Here is a 12065-nt window from a genome sequence, read left to right as displayed (position 1 = left end):
AACAGTAAAATGTTGTTTACACATTAATCTATTAGTAATAGGGAACATTTTTCTGCACTAAGCACTTTCCCTTTTAATACTTTAAGTACATTTTCCTGATTATACTTACATACTTTTACTTAAGTAACATTCTAAATGCTGGACTTGTATTTTTGATATATTGTATATATTGTAATATGTACATTTGTAAAATGAGTATTTGGTAATAATCGATATGGATACTTCCTCCACCACTGCCAATAAATGCAGGTGTTATGAATAGGACTTTTAATCTTTCAGTAAATGCCCTGCGGAGGTACCCGGATGAAACCAGCCAATCACAGCCGAGCATGCTTCCTCCCTACTGTCGCAAAATGTTTACGGTCTTAAACCTGTAGCGGTTTACGTTAGTCATTGCAATGAGGGACAAGACTGCAGTTTTCGTTGTAGTTTTTATTTGAATGTGTCTTTTACAGGTATGGACATAGAATCAACAGCATGTGTTTTAATTTGAAAGTTATATTCCACAGGCTAAAACGGCGGGTTTAGCCGAGTCGTTTATGTTCGTGTGATGATGGTGAAAGTCGCGGTTAGCTAGCTGATGCTAACCATTTCAGTGATCAACTAAACGCATTGCAGTACTGTGACTCTCAGCAGTGAGTTTACCCTCCGTAGTTTGTCACTTACAGACCGTAAAACGCCATTTTAAATATCTGAAAGTGATACTACATCTCTAAATACGCTAAGCCACACCGACGACACAATACTGGATCATTCTGTGTTAGCCTCAGGTCAGTGTTGGATCAATTATCCAGGTCCTTTACTTAAGTGAAAGTACTATTAGCACAAACAGATATCACCCATATAAATGTTACTAAATGATACTAAAAATATGTGAGTATAATCAGGGAAAAGTACGTCAAGTATCAAAAATAAAAGTACCGAATGCAGAAAGATTGTCCCTCATTACTTATTCATTAATGTGTAAGAAATGTTTTAGTGTTGTAGTTGAAGTGCAGCTAATCATTTCAGCTCTAATTTTATGTAGTATATGGTACTATTTACTACTATAGTGTTGAGTCTAATCTACAACGGAGCATCACGTTTCATAAGCTCTCCATGTATTTTCTATGTAAAAACCTTAATTGGTCAAGTAACTAAAGCTGTCAGATAAATGTAGTGGATGTAAAAGTACAGCATTTTGCTCTGAAATGTAGAGGAGAAGAAAAATAAAATAGCATTGGAAGACAATAGTCAAGTACAAGTACATGTACCTTAAATCTGTACTTAAGTGCATTACTCAAGTAAAAGTACTTAGTTACCTTCCACCGCTGGCTCTAGTAAAGTTTAATGTTTCTGTAGGTGTCTTTTGAGTCGGCTTCTCACAGTCCAGCTTTACTGCAGCTCCATCCCTGTACTGGTGTTTAGAGAATCATTCAGTGAAGATGAGGAGTTGTTTCTTCGTCGTCATGCTTGATTTGCTTTGTGACGTACTGCAGTAAAACCCTGTAAGGAAGTGTTGGAAAGATATCGGTTAAGTATAGACTGTGGTTGAGATTTTTGTAATTCAGATAGAAAAAAACACTTTTTCATTTGTTTTTTCACTGTGTTTACTCCATTTTCTATTAATAGGAGAACGGAAGCTAACAGCTGATTGATGTATTTGACGTGAAGTTGCGTCTTGTGGTTAGTGGGATGGAAGTGAATATTTCCTACGTAATTCAGTTGATGATCATTATTCTATACCTAAATATTCAGAACTAAAATCTCTCTCTGTATTTCTCAGACTGAAACTCTCTCTGACTGTGTTGGAGGATGGACCCTGTGGTGTTGAGCTACCAGGACAGCCTGTTGCGGCGCTCTGATGTGTCCTTACTGGAAGGACCTTACTGGCTCAACGACCAAGTCATTGGTTTTGCCTTCGAGTACTTTGCTGCTGAGCGCTTCAGGGTCCTGGGGGCGACCATCATCTTCATCAGCCCAGAGGTCACCCAGTTCATCAAGTGTGCTTCTTGCCCTGAGGAGTTAGCTCTATTTCTGGAGCCGCTGGATCTTGCTTCTCGTCGTTGGGTCTTCCTAGCTGTTAACGACAACTCCAACCAGACCGCTGGGGGATCCCACTGGAGCCTTTTGGTCTACCATCACAACTCCAACCACTTTGCCCACTATGACTCTCAAAACGGCAGCAATTCACTGCACGCGCGGCGCATCGCCAGCAAGTTAGAGTCTTTCTTAGGTGCAGGGAGAAAAGCGCTGTTTGTGGAGGAGCCTTGCCCTTCGCAGCAGAACAGCTATGACTGTGGCATGTATGTTATCTGTATCGCTGAGGCCTTGTGTGAGAAGGCCAGGGTGGAGGGCTCACCACGCCTTCCCGTGCAAATCATCACCCCAACCTACATCACCCAAAAGAGGGTTGAATGGTGCAGACTGATCCAGAGTCTAGCTCAGGATGACCTCTGCTGCTCTCTGTCTTTCCCTTAGCACATTGATTGCCCCTCAGTATATGCAGAACAGCTGTCAGCCCCCACATATCTACTGCTGGAGCATCTGAATGCACTCCTTGAATACAGTATTTAACTATATATGAAGTATATTTCTATTACAGTCTCTATCATACTCTATAACAGAAAAAAAAGTTTAAAAAATAAAGCAATGTTACAAATCTTTAATGATTCATTGAACAGTTGGTGTCATGTTTATCCCTTGTATATGCACAGCAACATACAGTTTGTAAACAAGAACACCAGCATGCCTATGAAAGGAATCCCCCCCCTCCCCACACACACACACACACATATTTAGTGAGGATGGAGAGTATGTCATGTGGAAGAGGAGGTACAGACTTTTCTTTCCTCCATTTCATTAGTTTGGAGCGAATGTAGAAATGTTTACACAGATTATTGCTCAGGGTCATTTTAAATGAACTAGAATTGACAATAAGAATGTGCATCTTAACTTTTGCTCCTGCTTTATGTCACATCGGCTTTCGTCACATTTCATTTTGTTTTCTCAGTTTGAACAGGCGCAATGTCTGCAACTTCAAAACTTTCACTTTTGAAACAGTACAGAGGAAACTGCTGCACGAGGGTAAGATATGCACTGAGTCTTCTCACATAAAGCAAGTATCAAACTCATTGTCTGTTGACCCAATAAATTTTGCTGTTGTCACATTTTTGTTGACAAAATGCTAAGTTTGCTTTGTGGTTTTTATTTGAGGTCCCAGCTGTCTTCTCTTCATTGAGTTCAAGTCATATTAATATAAATGCGTTGACATTTTCACTACATTTTCCATCAGGATTTGAAGACACAATTACCCCACTGAAGAAATTGATCTGCGGGTTTTTGCTGAAGCATAGATGTTGTATAACAGATTTTTCCCCAAACGTCTTATGTCAGTGTTTAGCTTGAAAAAAAGATAACTGACAGGTTTAGGCACAGCTGTGAACCAACATGCAATAGGGAAAGCAAAAAATCAGCATCCTGGTTGGTATAGTGACACCTTTCAATTTACTGGGTATTATTACGAAAATGTGTTACCAAAACGTTATCCGATGCAAGACTGCTTTCGAATACCTTACTCTGGGAAGTTTAGACATGTTTAGAATATTTTATACTGCTGAGTATTTTAAAATTCTTCAGTAATACATGATGATGATACAAAACTGTGCCTTAAATGTAAAAAATAATAAAATTGACTTGATAAAATTTAAATTAAAGACTAAATAGTTTCAAACTAAGTGGACAATAGTAAGAATCTGACAACACTCAGGGCAAACTTTCACTTTTGAAACAGTACAGAGGAAACTGCTGCACGAGGGTAAGATATGCACTGAGTCTTCACATAAAGCAAGTATCAAACTCATTGTCTGTTGACCCAATAAATTTTGCTGTTGTCACATATTTGTTGACAAAATGCTAAGTTTGCTTTGTGGTTTTTATTTGAGGTCCCAGCTGTCTTCTCTTCATTGAGTTCAAGTCATATTAATATAAATGCGTTGACATTTTCACTACATTTTCCATCAGGATTTGAAGACACAATTACCCCACTGAAGAAATTGATCTGCGGGTTTTTGCTGAAGCATAGATGTTGTATAACAGATTTTTCCCCAAACGTCTTATGTCAGTGTTTAGCTTGAAAAAAAGATAACTGACAGGTTTAGGCACAGCTGTGAACCAACATGCAATAGGGAAAGCAAAAAATCAGCATCCTGGTTGGTATAGTGACACCTTTCAATTTACTGGGTATTATTACGAAAATGTGTTACCAAAACGTTATCCGATGCAAGACTGCCTATGAATACCTTACTCTGGGAAGTTTAGACATGTTTAGAATATTTTATACTCCTGAGTATTTTAAAATTCTTCAGTAATACATGATGATGATACAAAACTGTGCCTTAAATGTAAAAAATAATAAAATTGACTTGATAAAATTTAAATTAAAGACTAAATAGTTTCAAACTAAGTGGACAATAGTAAGAATCTGACAACACTCAGGGCAAACTTTCCGCACTGCGATTTCCATGAACAATTCAGTGAGCACCCAGGCGTGCTTTGCAATAGCTTACTGTTGCATACTTACATCTTATTGTTGTGGTTTTGGAAGAAAGGAACATGGAATGAAATGGCACAATGGACTGCAGCAAAATACAGCTGAAACACATTAGAGGCAAAGTGTAAACTTCATTGTCGTATTCAGAGAACTGAACTAAAGACTTTCACTTTACAAGTTTAAGAAATACTTTTATGTTCATTTATAAAAGGCGTCAGCTTTCAGTTTTAGAAGAGCATGAAAAATATCCACCGATACCACTTCCATAAGAGTCCAAAAGTAGAATACAAACTCTCATCCCGTATTGTACTTTAAATTAAGAAAGCACACAGGAAGGCCAAACTATTCTTTTTTTTTTTTTTTCTTTCACATCTTTACTATTCAGAATCAGACTCTGGCCTTTGGCATATTTATGAGCGAGCATTACTGCATCAGTTGGGACAGGATTTAGGGGCTTAACATGGATAGACAAAGTAACGCTGACCGCATCTAGACCCGGGGTGGGATGCACAAAGATGTTCAAGAGAACATCATGAGATTTCAGGAAGAGAGTGTGTGTATGAATAAAAGATTGTTGTCCTGTCTTGTAAAGCTAGTGTAGTGAAAAGTCAAGATTAATCACAATTTAGATAGACATACATTTCATAGTTTTACTTTATTGCCTTTCTGAAGGCAACATATTGTGGAAGTTTGAGAGGGGATTTAAAAATCTGAAGGGTCATTTTAAAAAGGGGTGTTTCAAAATTCTGACTACTTGAAACTGGACTCGCCAAGTACTCATCTGTAATTGTGTGGCAGAAAAAAAAAAAGCCGCAACGTCCTGATCTGGCTGCCCGCCCTGCACTGCCCTTAAATTCACGCTGCTTGGACGGTTTCCACCCTCTGCTCTCCCTCCTCTGGCATCCTGCGTTCATGTGCATCCCACAGGCATATTTCACCCAGAGTAACCAGTCAGACGAGCCTTCAGAGTTTACCATTGTCCTCATAAAATGCCACAAAGCTGGGTCATTCACCACCCTGGCAGCACACTTCATTAGTGAGACAAAGCACCCAGGGAAAGGCCCATTAATTTAGACAAATTTGCTTCTAAATGTCCAATTTACCCAGTCAACTTCATTAGGGCTTGAAAGGAAACTGAACTCGACTTTCTGTCAGGTACTCCAGTGTACCTTGGTTTTTTCAAACAACACATTCAAAGAGTGTGTCATTAGGAATGTAATTGTTTCAAATAGTCAAGATTTCTCTCTCATGTCTGTCAGTTCTTGTTCTGTTGTGTTACATGTAATTGTTGTAAGTAAATGACGTGCGGGCTTATGTAACTCTGTGACACTTATTTAACATGGCCATTTTGGCCAAATCTCTCTTGTAAAAGAGGTAATGTTTCTCAAGAGACTTCCATGAAAAAAATAAAAAGTAATTTGCAGAAATATTACACAGGGACGTATTGTAATGTTCTGGATAACCTAAATTGAGATGGATAAACCTAAATCCTACAAAATCCTGTACCCTGCTTTTTGTTCTCTTGGCAAATGATACACATCTCTCTGGGGCATTAAACAAATCTTCTTACTGTAGTATTTGTGGCTTTATTTTGCTGCAAATCAACAGTGGGGTTATTGGTAATCTCAGGAAACAGGTCATTCTTCACCTGCTGGACCCACGTTTGAGTCTCCCTGTCTCTTCCGCTCCTCACTATGCATGTACGTACTGTATATGAACAGCTATGCGCTGAAGTGAAGGCTGAACACAGCAGTTGGCCTTTGAAGCCTCTACTGGAAGCAACTGTGAAACCGCGAAAACAGTATTGGAGAACAGATTTGACAACAGCGATTTGCAAATCAGAATACGATGAGATTCCATAAACAATGCTGAGACGGAAAAATGAATCAGTAGTCCAAAAACAAAACTTTATAATGCAGCCCATGATTTACCATGTAATTTGTTGTATGAATAAGCTACTAATAAAATACCGACCGTTCCAAGTGATAGTTCGACGTAGGCACGGTGGGAGAAAACACGACCACGGTGAACAAGGCAGTGACAACTAAGCCTTTTAGATGAAAGAAGAAATACATTAAAGTTAAACTAGGTGCTTTTGTAGCGCAAAGAAACATTTACCACTTGTCTTAGAAAACACAGTTATTAGCAATTAATTGCGCAGCGCATGTATTTGCTTTGAGCATATCAAGACTTTGACAATGTTGTAGATGGGTTGGATCTCTTCATTCAGCAGGTTACCTGAGCTGGACTAAAAGTGTGTCCCCGTCAGTTACGTATACAGACGGTTGACAAATGAAGAGGAAAAACCTGTGTAAATGAATGAATGATTTGATGAGCGTGAAAATGATGTTAATCACATGCTATGGCCTTGACAAACTTTAGAGGTGACACCCTAAAAACTTGACTTCACCCGGGAGTGAAAGCAAAAACGTTACAGTGTAAAGAGTAATCACACTTGACGTGTAGTTTGCCTGTGAGGTTTGAAGTGGACAGATGTTCCAAGGGGCTTCAAACACGTTTGCAACAAAAACACACACACACACATAGCTGAAACTATTTAAGTATATATTTGGCTTTCCTTTATGACCAGATGTGCAGACATATACCTACATTTATATATATAAACAAACATGGAGCTCCATTAGTCAACTCACTCACCACTGTTCTTCATCAGTGTTGTGTGTAATTGATTTCAGGAGCTGCAGCCAAGCTTTCTCCCACGATCTCCAGGTGGTTCATATATACTTGTCAGATAGAACTCCTCAGGCTTGGAGTAGGTACACGTACACACGTACACACACACACACACACACACACACACACACACTTCGGCACAGACCATGCACTTCCATAATGTAAGCTCGGAGTTGTCTCTGGCCTCTTACAGTAAAATCTGTTTTGCAAGTGTTGAGAGTGTTTCTGTACGTGACGTCCCGTCACTACACATCTGGAACCAATTTCAACACCTTGGAACCATTTTAGCTTCATTTATGCGTGAGAATCAGTTTGATTTAAATAAGCAACATCCAATCAAGAGGCCTAAACCGACACAGTTACATCCTGGTTTCCAGGTATGCACTGTGCCGTAACACGTCTTTCTTGCTCAGGAGGTGTAAGTAGGTCAGGTCCAAATCACAAAATCACATCAGAAATGCAAAGAGAAGAAAAGAATTAGATGCTCCGCTGCATGTGGAGCAGGATTCCCTGGAGATAAGGCTCACCATTGTGCTCCAGGTTAACAAACTGTAACGTTGAAATGCAGAAGAGCCTGCCATGCTCGTACATCTCACCTCCTTGGATCAGGCAGTAAACCGAGGTTGTTATGTGGGTCAGTGTATCTTTAATGTTCTGTCCCTTCAAAAAAACAGTTGGGAAATTACAAATGTTAAACCCAACAAAGACGTCGCAGAGAGTTAGAAACTAAAGGCTCCAGCTTGAATATGTTAGGTATTTACCTAATCCTAAAATCTGATTTGAAACAGCAGGACAAGACCATTAAAACAAATTTGGAGAAATCTGTGAATGGTAATAAGGTGTAAGTGATGCTTGACTTTTATCAGCCTGTATTGGTAACCAGGGAATCGGAGCAACATCTCTTCAAAAGTACTCTGTAAGTTGGCTAATAACTAATATTATTAACCTCCAGATCCCATTTTGATATTAAGATCAGCCAGCAGCTGGTTCGCTTAGCAAACAGGAAACAGCTAGCTTAACTCTGTTGAAGGTGAAATTTGTCCTTTTTACACTTTGGTTTTTGTATGGGTTTCACAAAAAATATATAATGTGTTAATTCATGAGCAACAGAGATGCTGGTAGGTGGATTTTGTTATCTTCAGACAGAGCTAGGCTATCTGCCCCCCCCACACACACACACACACACATACATACACAGTTTTCGGTATTCGTGCTAAATTAAGCTAACCAGTTGCGGGCGGTAAGATTACATTTACCAAACAGAGTGATTTTTAATGTTCTCATTAAACGCTTGGCAAGAAAGAGCATAAGCATATTTCCCACCAAAAGTCTTTGAACTATCTTATACATTGGAACCGGTTATTCTGTCTTTGGCTCAAACTAAAACGTGTAAATATGAAAACTCATTTTTCTTAGTTTCACCGCACGTGTCTTCTTTAAACAAACTGTAGCCTGTGTCACTTGGTGGACTCTTGTAACCAAAGCCGCTGATTCCGTGGAACGTGTATACACACTGAGTTACGAATGACCGCAGATCTTTCAGCAATGGAGCTGCTGGGTCGAATTAGCTTTTGCTGGAAGGAAAAGGAAAGAGCTGATGAAGTGCAGATGCTAATCCAGAGAGAAACAGGCAGCGAGAGAGGAAAAGCTGAGAGCGAAGAAGGAAATGAAAAGGTGCAGTAAATGTCATTCCATGGTAATGTTCGTATAATAGTTAATCCAACCGTGAAGATTCAGGCGCTCACGACTGTTTCTCCTCCGCATCAGGGACTGTAGTTGAAACAACGATGGTACCATCAGACTTGCACTAAAGCAGAACTTAACCAAAATTCCCAACAAGAGATGTTTTGCCCAATTAAAAAAATAGTCATTCCTTTATATACTCTAACAGTCTGTATCATACGCTTGATGTTCAGTGCATCCTCAACACCAAACGGAGACATATTCTGTCTTTATATTCTGTTCGGAGTTATTTTGTGCTGAAATGTTGTGATATGTTGTTTTGGTATACTCTGACTGTTTTTATACATACTTCCAAGGATGCCTTTCAACAGCTCTCCAGAGGATGGGTGTGAACCTGTTGCACCCAGTCAGTGGTGGGCATATAGATGTATAAATATAGTGAAGCTATGCAGCTCGTTTGTGAACACTGGGGTGTGTCGGCGGTCACAGCCAACCTCCGTTAATCAAAACGCAGTTTAACATGTGGCTGCGCTGCATTCTGGTCCTTTGAGGTCCCGTGGCAGGAGACAAATTAAATGTTTAATCAGAGTTTTACCACTGAGATGGCTTGATATGTTTTTTTTACTTTATGTTTATAACTCAGTTGTAGCTTAGAATGATGTAATGCTTTTGTTGTTGGCTGGTTTTCGGTGGAAATAAGATAAATATACCTTTGTTGACTGTTTTTTCACAGAGTTAGTATTGATTCTTTTTAAAAATCTCAAACAGAACTGTAGATACACCAGAATAGGCTAATAGAGGTCTATTAAATCAAACACCTGCTCATCCTACACATTTTCACATAATGCATAATTCTAGTCATACTGCTTCGATACTATTAAAGAAAAATTGTTTTATAATGCCATTTCTTAAGCGTTGCAGGGTGAAATTATAGTATAATGCATATACTTGTATCCATCTTACTTTTTAAAGTAGCTTTTTTTCCAAAGCATCTTTTTTACATGATTTTATAAACCTGCACTTAGATATCATTTTAAAGAAAGATGTGAAAGGAAAATCATCCTTTTATAGCCCCAGTGTAGAATATTTCCATAGGATGTATTGCTTTTCTAATTATATTTTTTCTGGTTATTTGGTTCCAAAAGCCCCTTGGATAGGAAGAAGCATTTGTGCAGTGTGTTGCAGTGAAACACAGCACCTCTCACTTCATAAATTGATTAACTGTAATGCACTTGGATCGTGTTCTTAACAGACGTGACATATTTAATGCACCACTGAGGTAATATGTTCCTAGAAAACCTCCAAGAACTTCCTCCACTAACGCAGCCTGTGTGTGACGACTTTACTGTGTGTAATACAGACCATTACCGTGAAGTTACAGTCAGCATTCTCCTTCGCACCAGAGAGGTCAGAGGTCACCTTGAGAGCATTCCAGGACAGACAATATGGCTCCCTGGAGGTATGGACGAGGCTGCAGCTTGTCTGGCCATCTGCTTCGACCTGCCGCCATTACTCCACGGCTAAAAGTGACTCCACGTTCACACACAGGAGGCGTTGCGGTAGTTGGTCCCTGCCCCTTGTGCTTCTTAAGGTCTCCAGAAGGCTAACTGTTCAACTGAGACTGATAAACTGGGCGCTGCATGCGCTTATAATTTCAATAAACTTGTTCCGAGAGCACGGAACAAGTTTATGTATAATATTTGATGGTTATCAGCGATGCATCTGGATAAGCAGCATTTTAATGTTGCGGTAAGTCAAGATAAGCCTATTTTCAACTATTTTATATTCATTGGGTTGTTTTATCTATAACAATGTATCAGATTTTATAAGCTGATCATATCTTTTGTATGTAACATATAAATCTGATAACTAACTAAATCTCTTAAATAAATGTAGTGGAGTAAAAAGTACAATATTTCCCTCTTAAATGTAGTGAAGTAGAAGTGTAAAGTAGCATAAAATTCAAACACTCAAGTACGAGTTACTGAGAATTGTATTTAATTAAGTACTTGAGTAAATGTATATTCCACTACAGAAGACAATAAGGATGAGATACAAGTAAATTATTATATGAGAATGCTGAACTGATTAACCAGGTCTTGAGGTTTCTTTTCAGCGGTAAAAAATGAAAATAATGAAGTAAGTAAGGTACATGTGCCTCAGTATTGTAATTAAGTACAGTACTTATGTATTACTTGTAATGTATTAGTTACATTTCACTATGGCATGCAGGTAAATATTCAAGATATAATTTAATGTAATGAAAATTCATCTATACATTTTTATCTATTTCCTTGAAGTGGAGATTTGTATGGTAACTCCCACATACTGTATATTTCGTCAGTCAAACTAAGGCCGTAATAGCCGCAGGTGTACATTCAAATATGTCTCTCCAAATAAATAACGTTTGAACGATTGATTGATTGTTTGGGTTCAGCGTTTGACACTCAGTAGGTTGTGTCAGGGCATGATCGCTTAATCCTCCGAACCAGGTGTCGTCCTCTCTGCCCCCACACCCCTTTTCAGTGCAGGAGGTATGCCATCTTTCTAACATTCAGATTGTCATTTTATCCAGGTGGTCCAGCCTTTGAAGACACAAACAGGTTTATTCTCATATTAGACCAAAAAATTTGAGCAAACGATAGGATGGATATTAATTGCATAATACAGAATTTAAGATTAGTGGGAGGATTTCATGGTAACACGATCTACGCAATTTAAAAATAGCACAAAATACAGGCAGCCACTGTATTAGACTGTATAACCCATGCTGGTTGTATATTGGCTGGATGTAGTTAATTTCAGATACTGTGCATTTGGAAATGTGATGTACTATAGGTTCACTAGATGTAAGTGTAGTTTCGTGAGGTTCAGTGCCACACAGTCAAGAAAGTTTTCTTTTACTCTGTCTAAAACCATACAGTGACAAAAAACTATATATCTACTTTTGTGATTTCTTTTTTTTTTTTTATTCAAATAAAAAATCTGGAATATATCACTCGTAACATGTATTCTGAGATATAAATACGCCTATAAACTACACATGACTGACAGACTGACTGGGCCTCTTCAAACCCACTAACCCACCAGTGGGTGAGTCAGTACAAAGTCATGCTGTGCACCCAAACTTTATTGAAACCCACAGACTTTTATTTCA

At 38.7% G+C, this 12065-nt stretch overlaps 1 protein-coding gene across 10 annotated transcripts; it reads left to right on the top strand.

Moving 5' to 3' along the window:
* Positions 1–326: 326 nt before the first annotated feature.
* senp8 (SUMO peptidase family member, NEDD8 specific) lies at positions 327–2660 on the top strand. 10 transcript variants are annotated; one of them, XM_040139018.1, is made up of 4 exons: positions 362–455; positions 1342–1487; positions 1612–1680; positions 1766–2660. In XM_040139018.1, exon 4 carries the CDS (start codon positions 1795–1797, stop codon positions 2458–2460), a length of 666 nt encoding a protein of 221 aa, XP_039994952.1. In that variant the 5' UTR covers positions 362–455; positions 1342–1487; positions 1612–1680; positions 1766–1794; the 3' UTR covers positions 2461–2660. The 10 variants fall into 10 exon arrangements, with proteins under 10 accessions (XP_039994413.1, XP_039994238.1, XP_039994323.1 ...); XM_040138927.1 differs by having other exon boundaries at positions 1342–1512; XM_040138652.1 differs by having other exon boundaries at positions 363–455; positions 1612–1665.
* Positions 2661–12065: the final 9405 nt, after the last annotated feature.

This window comes from Xiphias gladius, chromosome 1, assembly GCF_016859285.1.
Source record: "Xiphias gladius isolate SHS-SW01 ecotype Sanya breed wild chromosome 1, ASM1685928v1, whole genome shotgun sequence".
Lineage (NCBI taxonomy): Eukaryota > Metazoa > Chordata > Actinopteri > Istiophoriformes > Xiphiidae > Xiphias > Xiphias gladius.
Note: the sequence above shows the minus strand (reverse complement) of the source record. Positions and strands in the feature narration are given on the sequence as shown.

Bases quoted from the DNA above. Each gene is read 5' to 3' on its own strand.
- senp8 (XM_040138479.1), top strand. From the start codon at position 1,795: ATGGACCCTGTGGTGTTGAGCTACCAGGACAGCCTGTTGCGGCGCTCT.